This window comes from Vidua macroura, chromosome 5 (genome assembly GCF_024509145.1).
Source record: "Vidua macroura isolate BioBank_ID:100142 chromosome 5, ASM2450914v1, whole genome shotgun sequence".
Classification (NCBI taxonomy): domain Eukaryota; kingdom Metazoa; phylum Chordata; class Aves; order Passeriformes; family Viduidae; genus Vidua; species Vidua macroura.
This window is the reverse complement of record NC_071575.1, coordinates 60,113,857-60,134,411: the sequence shown is the minus strand read 5'-3', so window position 1 is coordinate 60,134,411 and position 20,555 is coordinate 60,113,857. Positions and strand designations below refer to the sequence as shown.

General features: G+C 40.7%; 1 protein-coding gene across 3 annotated transcripts in view; it reads right to left on the bottom strand.

Annotated features, from left to right (window-relative positions):
* Positions 1-1,661, bottom strand: part of ATXN7L1 (ataxin 7 like 1) — a 107,610-nt gene extending 105,949 nt beyond the window's left edge. For all 3 annotated transcript variants that reach the window (XM_053977114.1, XM_053977113.1, XM_053977115.1), the window contains exons 1-2: positions 1,385-1,661; positions 824-892 (exon numbers count right to left, since the gene is read on the bottom strand). In XM_053977114.1, coding sequence (XP_053833089.1) covers positions 824-892; positions 1,385-1,499 — 184 coding nt within the window. In that variant the 5' untranslated portion in view covers positions 1,500-1,661. The remainder of the gene's footprint in view (positions 1-823; positions 893-1,384) is intronic.
* Positions 1,662-20,555: the final 18,894 nt, after the last annotated feature.

Here is a 20,555-nt window from a genome sequence, read left to right as displayed (position 1 = left end):
CCAAGACAGAGAGGTTGTGTATATAAAGCACTTTCTTAATGAAACAGAAACAAACACAAAGCTACTTGAAAAAGCATCCTGTACAATTTCACTAGTTGCATTAGGTGTTACCTCAACATGATGTTAATGACACACACCACAAACAAAATGTTTCTCCTCTTACAGCTGACAGAGCTGTGACAGGCCTGGCATATTGGCAAATACCTCTAACCTGGAGTTTGCCTGTTCACACTGATGGTACCAGAAGAACTTATGGCCCAAATGACTAATTTTATTTGGTTTTGCATAATATGCATGGGTTAGTGTAACCTAAAATAATATTTGATGCAGGCTGCTCAGTTGACTGTAGGTCACACTCAGCAGTGCAAACGAAGAACAAAATGTGATTTGAGCTAAAGTGAATGAACTCAAAGATTGTAACAAACCCTTTCTCACTGCAAGGGAAAACACCTCCACTAAGTTGCTAATAATAATATAACATTTAAAGTATATATGCTTATCTTCACATGAGCAACTGGAATGTTGCACCAAGGGACAGGGTCCACAGAATAATCCAATATGGCCACTGATGCATGGTTGTCTTTTGCCTCAAAATTGTCTTATCTTTTACCACATCTGTCAGTTGCATGTATACACCTGTTATAACCTTACTTCAAAAGAAGTTGACACAGTGACAGTCATCTGCATGTATCCAACCCTGAAACGTTCTTCATGGCAGAGAAATCCATATGCTATGAGACCACCCTGTCAAGGCCAAACCACAGTCATTCACAACCACCAAGAGACAGACAGGTAGAGAGGTGTGCCAGCACTATTCACTTACCTTCTTTATTAAGCCTCATAACCTCCCTGCTCTTTCCACCCTCCTTTCCAGTCTCTTCCAGATCTACACCTGCAGAAGAGAAGCAGAGTCAGGAAACGCCGAGGGCCCTAAGGTGTGCATTTATTGTTTGGCGAGAGGAGGAGGAGAGGTGAGGAGGTGAGCAGTGTTTCTAATTGCAACAGCAAAAGCACAATGGTCGGAGCATCTGCCAGGGAGCGGAACCGCCGGGCCCCCCGCGGCAGCACCCTCGCCCCCCCTCCCCGCCCGCGGCATCCTCCGGCCCCTCCGCGCATCCTCCCCCTCGCCCCCTTCCCCCACCGCGGCGCCGGCCCAGCGCCGCGGGGCAGCGGCACGACAGGCGCGGCGCGGCGTGCGCCTCCCGCACACATGGCACGGGGGCTCGGCCGAGCGTCAGCTGAGCGCCCGGGGGGGCGGCACCTCCCGGCCCCGGCGGGAGGAGGGAGGGGAGCGGAGGGGGGGGGGGGCGGCCCGGCCGGACCCCGGCCCCGCTCCGGGGGGAGCGGCGTGCGGAGCCGGACCGCGGCCGGTCCCTGCCCTTACTGTGCGGGGGGGCGGCGCCGTGCGCGTGCGGGGGGGCGGCCTCCCGCACCCAGGCGGCCCAGGGCTGGCCCAGGAACGCCTCGGGACTGGGCACGGGCCGCTCCAGGGCCGCCATGGCGCCGCGCCTGCTCCTGCCTCCTTGTTGCTTTTCCCGTTTCCTTCGGCGGCGGCGGCGGCGAGCGAGCGAGCGAGACACGGGATTCGAGAACGCCGCACGTCATCCTCGGGACGTTCCGCCGCCCACACGGGGGTAGTGTCAGCCCCTGCTCCCTATCAGATCGGGCTCCCCGCCGCACAGCGCGCATGCCCGCGTCCCCCGCGCCTGCGCCCCGCGCCGCCGGCACCGGGCCCGCGCCCGCCCCGAGGGGCGCCGGACCCGCGCAGCCTCCGCGCTGCCTCTCCGGCGCCGGCCCGGCCCGGCGGAGCGGAGCGGGGCCGGCGGCCGCGGAGCCCCGCCGGGAAAGCGCAGCCGCCGGCCGTGTGCGCCTCAGGGCTGCGCGCCCCGCGTCTCGCAGCGCCCGCATTAAGTCCCTGGGACGGGCTCTCGGTAGCTGCGGCACGGCCCCTCCGCGCTCCAGCGCGGCCGCGAACCGGACCCGGCGTGCGGGGCTGGGGCTCCCCCGCTCCCCTACTTCCAGCTGCGCTCCTGTGGATCACCCATAGCCACAACCACAGCCATTTTGTTGTCCAAATACTGCCTAATCTGTAGTAGGCTTCGTCTGCTTGCAAATGGGATTTTTCTCGTTTTGGTGTTCAAGGCTACGGTACAGCAGCTCTGAACTCGCAGGTCCGGCTACTCTCAGACAATACCGAGGTTTTCATCTCGCTCTACATAACTTATGGGATGTAAACGCTTTTAATTTAGGATAGTGTAATTTTTGCTTATTTCACCATTGAGGTAAGACTAGAAAATAACTGTGAATATTTTTATACTCAGTATACCTGCTCTGGAATAGGAGTTTCAGCATAAGCCTGTTGCTTCAACTCATACCTCTTATGCCAAATATAAATGCTCCCAGTGAAAGACTTGGTTTCATTTGAGCAGCCTAACATATCCCTCACGTAGTGTCTTTCATACAGCTCTGCAGCCCCATTAGGGGTGGCGATGACTGAAGTTAATGATTCAACAGACACTTCTCACATGGTGACGTGAGTTTTGTGTGATCCCAACCTTGTCCTGCATCTCTTCCCAGACACTCGTTCACTTTTTGCTGGTTCAAACCATTGTGAGGCAATACTGAAGCAGAACATGGAATTGATGTGGACTCAAAAAAAAAAAAACCAAACAAACCCCCAAAAACCCAAAACAAAACCAAAACCAAACAAACATAAAACCTACCAAAACATTTCAGGCCTGCTCAAAAGTTGGAGCTATGGCCAGAGGGGCAGGACAGGAGCTGCTGAAGTCAGCGCTGCTGCCTGTCGCAAGGTATATGGTGCTGCAGTCTAGAATGGATTTACATAAATTTCCCACAACTTCATTAAGACTAAGCTCTTTATGGTGCCGAAATGGATAAAGATTTGGGGCAAGGGACCAACACTCTTTGCCTTATGTACACTGTCAACACACTCCACCTCTTCCAAAAAGTAGCTGGAATATACAAGTCCCACCCCTAATACCCAGAGGTGAGCCTCAAAGCTTTCATTCTGTATGGCCTAGTCAGAGTGCCTCCAGTCAAGTAAACATTAGCTACAAGAAACTTCAATACCATTATCAAAGAAGCAGAAAGCTCACCAAAATACCCTTCAAATAAAACCAGGCAATCACAGCAGGCTTGTTAGCAACCATCATGAAGCAGACATAGGATGCCTGACCTTCCATAGACTACATGGGGAATTTCCAGAAGCAGGAAGGGTAGTTGTGATGTAATACAAAGCCCTGGCAAAATATATTTAGGAATAATATGTGCAGTTCTATCCACCAGTTTGAATTAATCTTCCTACCAAAAAAAAAAAAAAAAAAAAAAAAAAAAAAAAAAAAAAAAAAAGTGTGGACAGGGTTATGAAAAAGATCAGAGGAATTAAGATTCTATCATTTGAGGAGAGTTTTACTTAGTCTAACAAAATTCAGCTGCTAGTGAAGATGTTTGATGTTTTTAATTATAAGGACATATAATTCCTTCCACATCAATGAGGAAGAAAAAAAGAATAGACATACATTGCTTATGTTGAGGTTGAAAACTCTTCCTACTATACTGAAAAACTCTTTGGTCAGGAATAGCAAGATGGAATTCCTTAGAAGGAATGATAAATGACATTAACTTAATAGTCCACCATGTTTGACACTTGTGTTCAAATTCACTGCAAAATAATTGAGCAAATGTCTTGATAGTGGCCAAATAGTCTCATAATTAGAGAAGTTAAACTGCACAGCTTATACCATAACACTGGTGTGGTTACTCTAGATGTGGATCTGGAGAGAAGATACAAAAGAAAGGCGTGTGAGCACCCAGGAAATCCCCATTGATGGAAACCAACATTAGATTTCAGGGAAGTATGGATGGCCAAGCATCCAACTAATATTAAACACTACCACAGGATGCACAAGCAGTAAAGCAATTCCTAACCATACAACTGAGAAAAAAGGGGAGGGGTGAAGTATTTAATACAAGCTGCCTCCAACCAAGAAAAAGAAAAAAAAAAAAGAAGAAACTTTCCAGCTTTAACACATGGCACTGATCTACATGCTGCTTACCATGACATACTACAGACAGTCTAGGTTCTTAACAGAAACAGACCATATGAAGGAAAATTAGCACAAAATCAAAGATTCAAGATGTACCAATTCCTTCCTAAAAAGAAACAATCCAGTGACATACAGTTTAAGAGAAAGGTTTCCAAAGTCCTCCCCAAGGAATTTCTTCTCCCTACCATATGTATTCAAGAACAACGTTATTATTAAACAAATGGTTTCAGAATCATAGGATCATTTAGTTTGCAAAATACCTTTAAGATTGAGTCCAAGATTAACCCTAATTCCATCACTGAAACATGTCCATAACTGACACATCTACATATATGCCCATCTTTCCTGTGATCAGCATCTTTTGTTTAAAGAGTGTGAGTTCTGCTTTGATTACATCTATGCTGCCTCTATGATCTGCACCAAGAAATAGCACCATCCCTGAGCAATCCAGCCTTTGGTTTGTCTTCATTGTCTTGTAGGGTGCAAGTCCTGAAGCTGCAGAAGAGTATCCTTACTTCTGCACCAAGACTTCTCCCCAGGACCTCCTCTTTCACTCCACATTGGTGTCAAATACACTAGTTTACGTTGCATGGACAGCTGTGATTGTGCTCCAGAGCCTTATAGCAAAATAGGAAGAGAGCTGATCTGACATCCTGTAAGTTTTCCCTTTGTTAGGAATATATGTAGTGCTGTCTTGTGAATGTGAATTCGAGCTGCAGCTTTACTGTAGACAGACCATGCAGATAGTTTCTTCTTCCCTTCTCCTGGCATTTGCTTCCACAAAATTCATAGAAAGACAAACCTATTTAAGACTTTAATTCCTCTTTCAGATTTGTTTTTATTAATCAGTTGGGCCAAAATTCAGGGTTGGAGAGGGAAAAAAGTGAGGGAAAGTCACAAACATTGTCACAGAAGATTTTATTCCTTAGGAAATTAGTAAAAAGCTGCACGTGAAAGTGCAGATTAAACAGCCTCTTTTTCCACCTGCTCACCAATACAGAAATTAAATTGTTTTATGACCTTGAACAAGTCACTCTGCCACAGAAAAATAATTAAGTCAGTCAGGAAAGGTCCTTCTTTCCCTCCCTGGTCCCTGAGGATTCTTTAATTTCAATTGCCAAGCAGAAGCTTCTTTTTTCTATGTGATTTTTCAGAATTCAAGGTAATGCAGCCTTGATTTTGGTTGCAGCTTCTAAATACTAGAGTGATCCAATCATAACATGGTATTAAAAAAGTAAACTATAAGCAAATTGTGGCCTTTAATTAATAAATGACAAAATAAAGATAAAACCTCAACTCTAATCTTATAAATCCATATATCATTGGTCTTTTCATAAGATGATCTCCAAATGCAAGCTTTTTTCCAAGTAACCAAAAGATAAAAATCATATGTTCTTATACCTACTTATTCTAATTATGTTTAAAGACTTGGGCTTTATAAAAGCACAGTAAAAATGATGACATTAGAAGAGATCCAAAGCTGCATATCAATATTTGGCTTATTTGGAGACCAATCCAACATTTTTATATAATTTTCAGGATCTGAATGTGAAGACATGACAAACTAAAACAGCAGTTCTCACATGTGGCTATCAGGAACATCATATGTAGCCACCATGTACAAATATAAAATGACATGATTTAGCTTCAACTGTACTGTCATACACTGAGAAAATACCATGAGAGTGCTGAGGGTGCATGCGTAGTCACAACGACAACAAAATCAGGTATACCTGGCAATACATGCACCAGATGGCTTTAAACTGGCTACAAAAGTATTATAAAAAAACAGCTGTATAAGGCCTCAATATCATAACAAGATTTATAAACATCTGATACTTGTGACAAAGTTATGATTTAAGCAGTTTGGCAGGAGATTCATAAATACTTCCCAGGATCCTGTTGTTCAATGGATTTACCACAATGGTGGTTTTGTCTTATATTGCAGAAATTATGACATAGCAGAGTTTTAAGAACTCATGTATCTACTCTGGTGGAAATGGAGCAGTAAATGAATCACAAGATTTCCTTACAGATAGTGATGGAGTTTGCATAAGAAAAGCACCAGCAAAGTAGCTGGCTGTCAGTCACAGGGGTGCAGAAATTTTAATCCTTCAGCATTTTGAAGAGTGCAGAACTAGCTTGTATGTTTACTTGTGTGCAAGCTATTTCTATGGTGGACTTTTACACTCATGCTAATTTTAAACCTGTAGATTATCTATTTGCAGGCATCTATTTGCAGTCTCTTTTTCCACAGTGGATAAATGAAGTTTCTATTTAATGTTACAGCAACACCTCAGGTTACCAGAGAAGTTAGTATTGAGAAGGTACAAAATCCACCAGATGGATAGTCCTGCATTTCTCCATTAAAAATGATTCTGAAACTTTTTTGTAATTCAATGTAACATTCTAGTATTCTATGTGATAATTAGAGTAGCTGAATTCATTAAATAAACTAGATACTTAAAAAAAAGTCATATATCTAGGTTTCTGCAAAAAGATGTGTAGAGGATGCCCATTAAAACAACTCAGGAGTTAGCAAACGTAGAAGCCTCTATGAGCCAGTCTCTCTAGAGCTACTCTGGCCAAAAGTGCAGTCCCTGTACTATTTCTGATCTTTTGTAAGTTCAGAAGGTGTCTCAAACACTGTGTGAGTACCGTCATAGCAGACTTCAGCTAGAAAACTGTATTAAATAGACATTTATAGCAGAGAAATCTATTTTTAATGTCCTCTGAAATAACACAAGAAAAAAAAATCTGAATTATGCTTTCGATTCCATCTTAGCCAAAGAAACTAGCACTTAAAAAAGAAACAGAAAAAATGGAGAACTGAAAAAGAAATTCAAAGTGAGATACTCTTGTATCCCAACAAAAACATGTTTCTCAAAAAAGGTTTGCAAATTGCTTCACACAAAACAAAGCAACGCTTGAAACACTACAACAGCCCTAAACAGATGAAATGGGAAATTTAAAGAGAGGTGCACTGCACAGGTTTATGAACAAATAATGCACAATTAGGTAACTTTCTACACTGAACTCCAGGAAGTTTAAGAAGAAATTATACCAAAAATAAGGCTATGAACTAGTGATGGAAATCAACAGTTACTGCACATTTCAAACCCAAGAGAGTTATGCAAGCACTATGAAAAAAATTGCACATCCTTTTGCTCCCGTGCCTAAACAATTTTTCTCACGTGTTGATTGTCATCTAAATGCATTAACCTACTACTGTACTGTCTTTTGCAGAGGATAAGTTTTCTTCTCTACTTTATTACCATTGCTGGAGTGTTTCTGATACCAAAGCTGGCAATGGTAACTATCAGTGTACTGTTGGCCATCTTTGTGCAGTGCAGGCATGTATCCTCACTGAACACAAGGATTTACCAATTGCTTCAGAGAAGCAAAACAGTTTATTTTTTTTTTCTGCAACTGTTTCAGGTTTCAGCCAGGAGAGTCTGAGAATTCTGTTTCTGACCCATGTCACTTGCCAGTATTTTCTCTCCCTCAAAAATATTCCCCATGTCCTGACCTCCACCAAACATCTGAACATCTACTCTCAGTGCTATAGTATAATCTGTATGAAACATGGACCCCAAACTCCCTTCTTAAAACACATTACCCAGAGTCCCTGGTCTACCACTTCATCAGCTGCTCTTGTGGCAAGGAACTAAGGATTAGACGAGGTCAGAGGAGTGCATTCACTGAAGAAGAGTGACGACTAATGCAAATGTTTTGGAAATTGGAAGACATAAATGACAGGTCAAAGAGTACTTGGCAGGCTAAAATTCAGTTTACTTGTATTGACAGGTACTCAGGAAAGAGCACAGACAAATTGTTTTAAAACATTGTCACTGCATGTTTCGTACTGCTTCTTAAAATTATTAAACATAAACACTGGTGCAGCAAATCACTTGTATTATACTGACTAAATATTAATCAGTTTTGTTTGTTGTTTGATTTGTTGGTTTTTTTTTTCTTTTTAATTTGAAAGAAGTTTTTTGGTAAATAATAGTAACAATAATATTCTCAAAGGCCATATCCAGATTTTAGAGGAAGGCTCTTAACTGTCCAGCTGGGACAGAAAGGAAGAAATTTGTAGGAGTTCCCTGCATTTTTGAAAGACAGAGCAAAATTCTTTAGATTTTGAGATATAAAACCTCTTGGGGGTGGAGAAAGTTACCTTGCCTCAGTATGAAGTCTGCTTTCAAATAGCGTGCTGCTTTCCTGTGCTTTGCTCTCCCACAATGCCCGTGTGAATAACCAAAACCACAAAACGAGTCCCCAAAGATCTTCACACATTTCTCGTGAGGTAGGCATAGAAATATTCTTTCATTAAAAATTAAGTTTGCCCCGATGAATAATGTATATTATAACTTTCCATTCACCAGCCCCATTTGCGTGTGCTGGCAGCACACAACAGCAGCTTCCTGCCTTTCCCTCATTGCATTGTAGCCAATTTTCTCCTGTTCCTTCTCAACATAGATGCCATATTTGTCCTGTTTGTATCCTTCCTTCTCCCAAACACTTCCCTTTTTCTGAATTTTGTTCCCACTTTCCTGTCATGTTACCCTAACCCTGCATGGTGTGTTTTCATCTCCTGCTAGGTTACTGCCCTGAAACACCAGTTTGGGGCCTGTTTTTCACTCTCAGCTAGTCTCTTGCCACCCTCCCACTTGGGCCCATCTGCCCCACCAGAGGCGACCATGTCTTTTAATATACACTGCCTTGATTTTATCCCTACTTTGCAGTTAGGAGACTTTCCTCTCCTTTCCCATGTCTCCCTCAGTGGAGGACACATCTCTCTCAGTCCTGAGTCACCACTCCTCCTCCCACCAGTGAGCTGCCGCTTCCACAAACTGCCTCTTCCACAAACTCAACAAAGCTGTTTGCAGTTGCCCTCTTTTCCTCTCTAAACAATTCCTCCTGTCTTGGGACATATCCCCTTTCCTTCTCTCCTCCTCTCAGCAGCCAGCTCTCCTCTGCCTCTCCCTGGGCAGCCAGCAGTCCTTCCCAGCCTTCCCCTGGCCCTGGCTGGAGCCCCTTGGCCTCAGTCCAGGGATCTGCCTCCCCTCGCATCATTTTCCACAAGTGCTGGTGCCCTGTCTGTCCCCCTCTCTCAGCAGCTCACTGATCCCCGCTGTGAACAGGGACTCGCCTCTGGCAGGGCCAGGCACCATGTGTGAGTGGGCTTTGGGGAGGCACCCACAGACTGCCAGAAGATTTCAGCCTGAGAGGGATATCTCTCAGTGTTTGAGAGTCACTCGAGTGTCCTTCAGCCTGGCTATGAAAGTTTGGGGCCAGCCAGAAAAGAGGTTTGAGTGAGAGTCACACTGCTACACCTTTGGTAAGGTCACATTTGGTCCTTGGATCAGTGGAGAGTAGAGAGGGCCCAGCCTACTCACATGGCTCCCCAAGTCCTCTCTGCTTCCAGAAGCTGGCTCCAATCACACCTTGCTGGAGGTTCTGAAATGTTTTGACAGTTGTTATGGTATGTCCTACTTCCAGCTCGTACAGGAAGCAGACGTGTTGAAATCACAGAAGAAAGCAAGCCTGTTCATCTTGTATTTCTGGCTGAGGCTGGAAGTGGAGTGCCAGAAATCAATTGTGTCTCATCTATTATAGAGGGAATTCTCTTGTAGCTCTTTGCATTGTTGTGCTAACTTTGCAAGGAGATTTGTCCTAATAAGATTCTTATTACGACCAGGAAGAGTCAAATGTAGTATCTTCTGATAAGCACTGCAAGTTCTGTACTCAGTCAAAATGGATATCAAAGGCCTTAGCAGAATTGGGATGTAGTTAGTGATGTGCTTGACAATGAAATGTACCCAAAGTAAAAACTGTGTGTGATGTTTAAGGATTGATTTACATGTGTAAACCTCTCATGGGCTGCCCCGAACTTCTGTCATCAGACTTCACCTGACTTTTACAAAGGCAATGTGTTTGCAGAGACCTGATGTGGATGGACCTCAGTTACAGTCTCACAGATTGAGTGAATTTTTAAATTAAATCCTCCTCTTAATGATAAAAATACATTATCCTTTGCTATTTTTTGAAAACCTGTGGTTTGACTAGTGTTCCTGAGGTACTATTTCCTTTAAGGAATCCAAGTATAAGCATACTACTAATAATACTTTGAGTTTAAATGGAAACCATAGCTGGTAAAGACAAAAATTCAGACATCATTAAAAATATCCCATGTTACTTATGAAGGGTGCATACTTCTGAAATGCCTATGAGTTAAGACTGCAACTTTGCAGTCTCAGATTAAGAGAATCTTTGTACATCTATGGCCATCAAACATTTTAACTGGCTAATAACATCCAGTGGTACAGATCTGTGCATCCAATTAAATCTTGTTTTGTAGATACTCAGCATGTGACATCTGATATATGCAAAAGTTACGAGGCTGATGAAAAGTGAACAATAGTGGTTTAGGGAAAAAATAACTAAAAGTCATTACAAAATTAGCATTTGCGAATCTTGTAATTCAAGTTCAGATACCCATTTGATCCAAGATTAACAGAACTGGCTGCTGTTTCCCAAATCTTTTAATTGACAGACAAAAAAGTGCTTTTTCTTTAGGAGACAGCAGGCATCTGTGGATTCCCTGTCTGTGTTTAATTCTGCCAAATAATATATAACAATAATAATAGATGATTTGAAAATACTCAAATCCAAACCATGAACTAAGCACAAACTCCTCTTCCTCCCTGTATGAAATTAGAATATTTTTCTGTGTATACTAAATCCAAGCTCTTAACATCTTACTTGCATTCATGTTGACACTCAAGGATTCTGTAGTAATCCAATAATACAATGGCTGGTTTTCCTTCTGCATTAAGAAGAGTATTGGCACTGCAGCTGCTGGTGACTTCAAAATATTACAATTGTGGTCTGTGGTACAGGAAAGCTGGCAAAATGAGAATGTTTTATGTATAGTGGGCTGAAAAATTTTGCAGTAGATTATTTGTCTAAGCATATATTGACAGTCAGTTCTCTATAAAAAGACATGTCTACGTTTCTGTTTACAGGAGAAGTGGAGCCCTTTTTCTGTGCCCTCACACATCATCATAATTAGCACAATTAATACAACTCACTGAAATCTATTAGTAGCATAAGCAGTGGCATTTTATTGAATTATGTGTTCATGTCACAGTAGAGTTGGGCACTTTTGAATATTTCTGAAGTTGTTTGTAACCAATGGAGCAAAACTTATGTCGTGCTCTTCTAAAAAAATACAGTGTTAGAGGTTGTATGGAAACAGAGTGAGTTTTAGTCGTGACAAGACCTAACAACTTAAGTGCCTTGATAAACACAATATATAATAGCAGTACAATAGAAATTGAAATTGAGAGATGAGTCTACATTGGAGGGGTTAGAACTGGTCTTGTATGGAGAACTTACAGTTGCATAGAGCCATGAACCTCTGTCTTCTGGATTTGTAGAGGGAAAACTTGAAGGACGTTTCTGGCTTCTGAAAGTGCTCATATGTGGGTGAATTCCTCCATTTATTCAGGGCTTTATGGTTTTGCCTATGGAAATTTTTACATCAGCTGACAAAACCCCCTCAGTCTGTCTTTGTCAGTCTGAATCTTAATGTAGCCAACTGTTCTGTTCTGTTCTCACACATTTGTGGTGTGAGAGTCTAAGAGCATGCTGTGTCAGCTATGGGATTACTGGTCCTAGATTTTGCAAAATTTCCCATACACATTTTTGAAACAACAGCAGATAATTATGAGAATTGGCACATGCCACAGACATAATTGTTTTCAGCAGCTACAATATATGTTTTAAAAACATTTCCATATTCAAACCTTTAGTTAGTTCAGAGTAAGTGAAATACAATTCTTCCTATTGTCTCCTGCCCTCGGGACATCCTCTAGGGATAGCAACCAGCAGGACCTCCCTCTTTCTAGCTCCTCATTGCTTTTCACCTGCCTGGCTCACCTTTTAGGTCATTGCTCTGGGTAATTTGCTGGGCTGCCTCTCTGATCTGCTGCTTCTACACCTGTCTGGACTTTGCAAAGGGTTCAGATAAATCATGCCTCAAAATAAGTATTCCATCAAAACGAAACCATATCTGGAAAGATGGTTGAACTCATCAGCATTTTGTTTTGAAAAGTGCCATGGGTAAGAAGTTCCATTGGCACCAAAATATTATATGTTGGCATTTAAGGCATGATGATGATGTAACTGTCACTTTTCTCCTGTCCTTCTCTCGAATTTGATCTGACCTGACCTGGGATCAAACAATCAGAAGTGTTGTCACCATAACATGTTTCTCATGCTCAAAGATCACACGTAGGCTGACCTTAGCACAGAGCAGAAATGAATGGAGTGGCAGAAGTGATGGTACACACGTGATCTTGACTGATGCATTTATACCCATGACCTGCCTGCAGCACAAATGGCCACATATTAGTGAGATGATAAAGTTTTCCTTTCTTCTGTATTCTTTCACTTCCCTACTCTGTTTGCCTAAGCAGCAGGAGTCATCCTAACAGTTGTTAGTGAGAAAAGATACAGAATGTAATACATCTTCTTGTCCCTCAGGAAAGACATTTGGTAAATTTGGAATGAGCATCTAATTCTCTCCAGGATGCTCTGAATGTAAATTTGGAAAGAGGAATTTCTCCAAATAATTATAGTTTAAATGCCGAATTCCAAATATATTTATTTTCTTTGCTTTTATGTTGGCGCGTGTTGCACACATGCTGGAAGAGATTTCTTTTTTGTGGTTGCTATGGTAAAAAGCAGTCCCCAGTCCTTGTACTTAAAGCCCATGTACTGCAATTAACTGTTTAATGTTGTAACAGACAACAGCTCTAGTAACACCTTAACAGCTTTGAGCATGATACTCCCATCATCTCAGCAGATGGTGATTTTTGGCATTCTGTGTTTTCAGTTTATTCTTCTCCTTTATAGTCCTTGCCATTATATCTTCTGACAAATGCTTCTGGACTAACTTAATTGCAATTTGATTATTCTGAGACAGCCCTCAGATATCAGGTCTTTTTGGATTTCTGTTAAAGGTGACCAATATATGAAAAAAAAATTGTGTGTATATCCCCGTCATCAATTATAAACCAGATTTTAAAGTAAGAATCTGTTTCTTCTCATCTGTAACCATAAAAATACAGTCTTGAAACATACTTAGTCTGCATAGAAGCCCTACATCTGAACAGAAAAGGAGAAAGAAATGATTCTTTTGTGAAGAAGGAGTAACTCTGAATATTTGTCAAGAGTCTGAATTAAATAAGAATTGCCAATTTCAACTAGTTTTACTACAGGGAGGTGCCCTTCATTATTATTTCTATAGAGATGGAGACTGAATTCCTCATGAATTTTGCTCATTGTTTTAAAGATTTATGACTAACGTAAATGCTTTTAATCAGGGAGTTTCAATTAAATTTAGAAAAAAATTCAACTTTGCCAAGACATTATCAAAAGCAATATTGCCTTGTGAAACTATTTTTCAGCAACTCTTCCGTTTTCTCCCATATAATTATTGTTGTATTCCAGTTTGTAGTTGCAGTTGTATTCCATCTCTAATTTTGTTTTTCACTGAAAAATAATTTTTTTGTAATTAAAATCAGCACTGTTCTCCATGTTGCTCTTTAAAGGGATTTTATGTATTTATCAGGCAGAACACTTCAGATGTTTCATTCTGTAATACAGGGCCAAATAAAGTCTTTTTAGTACCTTTAGCAGCAGTATTAGCATTTCTTCTTTTTTAGGGAAAAAAAAAAAATAAAAAAAAGAGGGGAAAAGGAAAAGAATAGTTTTCCCAGAGTCATAACAAGATAATATTGCAGTTTCAGGTTTTAAAATATGAATGTCTCATTCACAGCTATTTCCTGGCTGACTCCAGGTTTCTATGATTATTATTTATTCAGGGCTGACAATGTGCTTGACATTTTGCAAATATAGAAAGAGATATTCATGTGGACTATCTGCCAGGATTTCCTAGTTGTTAGTGGCAGTGTTAGCCTCTTTAAGCAAAAGCTTGAGGCTGTCTTTAAAGCAGAGATGCTTATCCATCCTGCCAACATGCAGCTTCATACATATGACCGTGGGAAACACTGCTCAAATGCACAAGGCTTTGGAAGGATGGACCCAGTGGAGTTTAATTTAATTAGTACAGCAGCAGTGTGTCGTAGCTCTAACTAATCAAACCTTTAAGACCAGTCATGGTAATTTTAAAAGCTGGAAATCTTTTTGGAAAGTGACTGGGAAGAATCAATCCTCCTGATTTGATACCTAAGGAATCAAAGAAAGACTGTTTGCCTGAATATTGCACGGTGTAAAATCCTGTGTCTTCTGTGAAATCCATGAACTGTTTTGTAATTTATTTGTAGGATTTACTGATGGCCTGTGTACTTAATTAACCTGGATAGTGATGGTGTCCCTCGAGTTGTTGCTGCCATTTGCAGACTATCCATTGCCAGACTGACATCTGCCCCTGGCTTTGTCAGAAACAATTCCAAATTGTTTTCCAAATTGTAGAACTGAAGGCTTTTGCCCAGGACTAATTTCTCAGGTTAGGGACATTAGGGCCAGGGGGAAAAAAAAAAGTGAAAAATCTTAGTCTAAATGGGAGGAATGTTTGTCTCTCTGTTAGAAATCTATCTTTGGATTTCCTTTCCAAAGGAGTCACTGAAAAATCATTCTAAGGATCTTTAGTGGCACTTCCTTGACTTTATCCATGAAAGAGTAGAAGGTTTTCTGTCTGCTGTTTCATAGATGAAAAATATTTTTGTCGTGATCACTTATAAAAATAGTAAAATGCCTAAAATCCCACCAATAAAACCAACTTGCAGTGAATGAAAAGGTGGAATGCAAATATTTGTCCTTGTTTTCTCCCTGGCTAGGATAAGCACGTCATGATCTGATTTTTTCTCTTACCCCAGCAGAATGAATGGATGATGACAGTAAGCTTATCTCTTTGTCTGAGGTGGTGATACCACCCAAGCTACACTGAAAGGCCTTCTTAGAGCAACACAAATCATATATAGGAGCCAGTATCTAAAAGCTCCACACCCAGAAATGAGCACCTCTGACACATATCATACAGAAGCAGCCAAACCAAAAAGATTCATAGAAAAATAAACAGATCTCTGAGGAGCTTGAAAGCTGAAGTCAAATATCTTGATGTCAATTCAGAACTGTAAAGGAAGTTTAAAATGGATATATCAAATCTGATATATAAATTATAATTCCTGTATTAGTCATAGTTGATATACCTCACATTTTGTTTGGAAAAGGAAAGACAGTGCTCAAATTTCCTTGCCTCTCCACCACCTCCTTCAAAGTCTTCCCTTTAGCTTTGAAGTAATTTATTTACACTGAGCAAAATGTCTGGTTTGCACTCACAGGAAAAGTTTTAATTAATTCTCATTTTACAAATCCTCCACAATATTTATTCAAAAGATTGGCAAATGCCAGGAAGTTCACCCATCCCTGAAAAAATAAGTTTTGTAAACAAATCTGGCAACAAATTTATTTTAACAGCAGCAATCCCGCTAATCTGTCAAGATGTAGTTTGTTTCTGACACTTGATTAAATTCTTTTTCCTTAAGAATAGAAAATAATTTGCTACAAATAAACCATTTAGCTGGGACATGGTAACTGTCCCTCTGCTATTTCACAGAGAATTTAATTCAACAGAAAAAAGCTAACAATATAACATGTAGCACTTTTTTTAAAAAAAACAGAAACAAGGCTAAATTTGTGTAGTTACAAACAACAACATTAGGGGCTTCAGGGCCCTTAAAACCCATTCTTGGTGTATCCCACGAACTGGGCCAGCATTACTTCACATCTCTGAACATAAACAAAGGGCATGTTTCAGGATATTTTTTGCCCAGATGCCTATCTCCTGGCCATTTGTTCCTGTACATATCGTCCACTTGCTCACTTTTTATCCAGCCTCAATTCATGGATCCAGTTTCCCTGTGCAGCAACACCAGCACTTGTGCAGGTGCATTAGCCTGAGACAACTCAGGTTGATGTGACACAACTGAGTGGACTGCTTAGTCTGGTTTCATCAAGAAAAATGTCCATGTCCAGAAAAATGTTTTATGCAAGGAAACAGTCTCAGATGTTCGCAAACGTCAGTAAAGCAAAATAGGCAAGCCCTGCCACTTGCCATTAATATTGATTGAAACAAGAGATCAATAGGTGCTGATGTTCAACTTAAATGGACATCACCCTTGTCTGCATTAAGACTTCATCCAACTGGACTGCTGGGTATGTGGACATTTTGGGGTATTCACCTCTTGATTCTTAAGGAGATTTGGCATGTCATCTCACTGCTGCTCCTTAGCACAGGAAAATAATTTGTGAATCTATTTTACATTACAGCTTCGTAACACTGCATGTCCTGGTGTAAAGGCTCAGCTGGTGCAAATGTCAGTATAGTCCTGGCAGTTTGTACCAGCAGGTAAAATCTGCCATCCATCTTTTCTGCCAGTTCCCCAACTCCTTCAACCTTTAAAAGACTGATCCAGATCTCAGTGAAGTCAGTGAGAGCTTTCTCTCTGTGCTGGATCCAGCAGTATGCAGCCTCTTAAGTACAGCATTTAAGATATAGCTAATGTTAGTAATCCTCTCCTGCCTGCCTAGAACACCCAAACTGACTGAGTCAGGCAAAAGCCTGAGGAAATCAGTTGGGCTTGTGTTGCATCTGAAAGGTCAGTCTGTGTCCCCATGGACTAAGAGGTATGGGGGAGTTCCAGAATTTGCTGCCAGTTTCTTGCTATTTATTTCTGGAAGCTGTTAGCTTAGATTTTTTTTTTTTTTTTTTTTTTTTTTAGCTAAACTTAGTTATGGGGAACTGAGAGCAGAAGAGTGAGGGCTTTGGAAAGTCACATTTCTAGGTGCTTTAAATGTGTTTATAAATCTACAACCCTTGCTTTTCAGGTTCCTTTTTAGATGGAATTTTAATTCACATTATGGACACTCAGGAGAGTGCACGTATTCTATTTCTTTTCTAATACCACATTTAAGGACTTTGCCAAATGAACAAAAGCAAAGAAAATAACCCTAAAAATCCTGTCAGAGTTTGACATCAGTAACTTTATACAGTACTATTATTGTGAGACATTTTATTATCTAAACAATTCCTCATTTGGAGGAACTTCAGATATATTTTTGCAGTGTATTTAAAATCAGTGTAGAAAAGAAAAGGATTTATATTTTATGTAGGGATTTATATCTGATGATGTGAAATAATGGATTTTTAAATATAAGCATACTTATTTATATATATAAAATTAACTTAGCAGCATCTTGCTTAATTGGCAGTCATGCTATTTAAAAGAAAAGGAGTAGTGGGTGTCTAAAACTTTCTCATGTTGAAAAACAATATTCTTTTATATTATTGACTCTGATTCTCTTTGCGATTTAATCCTTTCCTTTACATGGCTAGGGGGCAGAAATAGGGGGAAAGTCACAGCCACAAGCAAAAACATGGCAATTAACTCAGAGGTACTGGTGGGATATTTAAGTAATTTTAAGTCAATATTTATAAGCATGATGTTGCTGGCTTGAAAATCTGGACATTATTTGCAGCTTTGGAAGATTTGATTACTTAACTGATTTTGATTTTCAGATCGTTTTTGAAAATCAACCACTGGTTTGAATCTGCTCCAGATGGGCAATGACTGAAAATTGTTATAATCTGGCATGCATTTGGTAGTGTAGATAAGTGAGTTGATGGCCTCATTAAAAGTATCTCAAGCGTACGTGCTGATTAAAAACCCCCTCATCTCAGGCCCAGCAGGGTTTTGGCTGAAGGGAACTGAACTGCTCTGTCACCCCTAAGGGCCCTTTCTGGCATGACAACAGGAGGAACTTCATCATGCTGCTGCACACAGAGGTGAATGGGAAATGTGTCGTGGCCCAGTGCGCCTGCCCAGCAGTAAGTGCACCCTGGTACAGGCCAGCAGGAGCTTCTGTGGGAGTACCTGTGTCCTCACAACCCGAATGAGAATCACACAGCTGAGATCACGGGGTTTAGGAGTGTAAAAGTGGTATTTATTTTTCCACCAACAGGTCCTCAAAATTATTGCCTATCTGGTTAAAAAATGGTCCAGAGAGACAGGCACTGAAGTTCAAAGGCTCTGAACATCAGAACCAGACATCCCCAACCCCCCTTGTTGTCTCTGCAGAGAAACAGATGTTTCAAAAGTACATCACTTCCCATCCTAAATGCAACTGCTAAAGTTCATCACACAGCTTTAGCACACAGTTGTGCCCTAGTAGTGCCTCTTTTTTTCCAAAACAAACCTAAGGTGATCATAGAACAATAACATGTACAGGTCTGTGTTTTAGTAAATTTAAGGCAGGCGAGATAAATCCCATTCTCAACAGCATCCCATCATTCTGGCAGCTACTTGCTAAACTGCTAGGAGAATATTTTGCACTTCTTTCACAACCTCTGAACAACTGAACAGGGTCTTTCCTCCAAAGTGTTATGACTCAGCTCCCACAACACAGTCATTTTTTAAAGGAGGAAATGTACCATTTCTAATAACAAGCCTGGCAAAGACACTTACCAAAGTGATGTCCCTGGCACATAATATCCCTGGGTTCTAGGATGCTTTGTAACCATTGCTTGCATGAGTTAAATGGCTCTTTTCTGTTTAGACAGCTGGATTTCTGTGTGGCACTAGATGGCAATATTCCCTCAGCTCCTGCAATGGTCAGGGGAGCCACACACAGCAAAGGGACACATCCTGACCTTGTTTCCTTGTTATCACCCGTGTAGCTCATATTATAACAGCCAGGTTTTATATGGCTAAACTCAATCTGGGCTGCAGGGATTTTTAAAATCTCTGTGTGTTCATCCACCTACCTTTACAGCTTCATAGCTCTCTGTCAAAACATTTATTGGATAGTGGGATCTTCTATTTCATTAAGAAAACTCTTACGGTCTCAGGCTGTTCCGTGATGTTGAAGCTCAAATCCACAGGCAAGAAATATATACATCTGGAATATTGCACTAGTTTTCTGCTGCCTTTTGTGTATTAATGTGGTGGCAGATTCAGGCAAGTCATTACTTAGATATAATGTTGCCTCATGTCAATTGTAAGTGGATTATTTTTTCCAGTCATGTTTGTTCTCATATAAAATCAGCATAATCTAAACTCAGCAACTGTAAAAAAGTAATTCTGTGTCTGTATCCAGATGAATTTAACCCTATCCCTGTGTGATATTTCTAAAGGTTTTCTCTAGTCAGCCGAGAACAGTAAGGAAAAGGGCCAGCAATGAATATTGTCCATCTCCTTTGTGTGATTAGGATTTTTTTTGCCTTCCTACCACTTTATCAAGGTTCAGATCTACGGATATTGCTCCTTTCAAAAGCAGATTTGTCATTGATTTTTGTGAGACCACAATCATTATAATGATTTTCTAATGATTAAGTACTCTGAAATAAAAGTGGAGAGTGAAACATCCCTCCTTACATACCACGCCTCTCTTCTGGTCCCCTGGAGAGCCACAGACCCCGGCTGAAGATCTCAAAGTTCTTGAAACTGTAAACAAACAAAATTTCACACTGTTAGGAAGTAGTGAATTATTCTCACTCATCTTGTTCAAAGGATGGAGGAACTCATGTGTAAAAACCCTTCTATCTCCATGTGAAACTCCCCCACCTGACCCCTCACCCTGTGCCTAGCCATGCCCTTTCTGTTAGTTGCACATTTTTCTGTGGGCTGTTTTTTCAAAGTCCCTAGAAAATATTTAATGTGTGCTAAAATGCAGGGTGCTTTTGCAAAAATAATCAAATGCCCCTTGCTGGCAAATCAGGGAAGGTTTTTCATGTTTTGTTATGCAAAGGCCTGTTTAAGTAATTCTTGATGATATAATAAAATACTTGACTAAATGAAGTGCATCACACTGTGTACATAGAAACCTTAGAGTTTGTGTACCCATATTTTCCCTGAGCATTCTTTCTGTTGCACTTGCATCTTTTGCTATTCACAGCCTGGTTTATATATTTACCAAACAGCTCAGGTGGCCCAGCAATTACAATAACAAATGTGTAATATGCAGTAAATGCTGTATCATGAGGTACAAAGTATTGCTGCATGGGTTCAGACCCTCATCCAATAACCAGTAAATGCAGAAAGAAGACTTCATTGGCCTCAACACATTTTTCACTGTATCTTTACTGGCACTACAACTTAGACATGGAAGACATGATTAAAATTCAAGTGTTAAACATATCTGGTATGGACAAGTGACATAATTTCTTGCAGGCACCAAATGTTCTATGCCACAACACATTATTCATCTCAAATCACAAAACAAAAAATACTTGCTGGCAACATCTATTTTTGCTTGGGTGAATGAATATTAAAACTTGTTATCACTGACTTCCATGTTTTGTTAAGGCAGAAGACAATGTAATATTTTTAAGCAGCACAAGAGCTTCTTAAAGAGAAAAATGTTTAGCAACAATGTGTTTTTTACATTCATGGT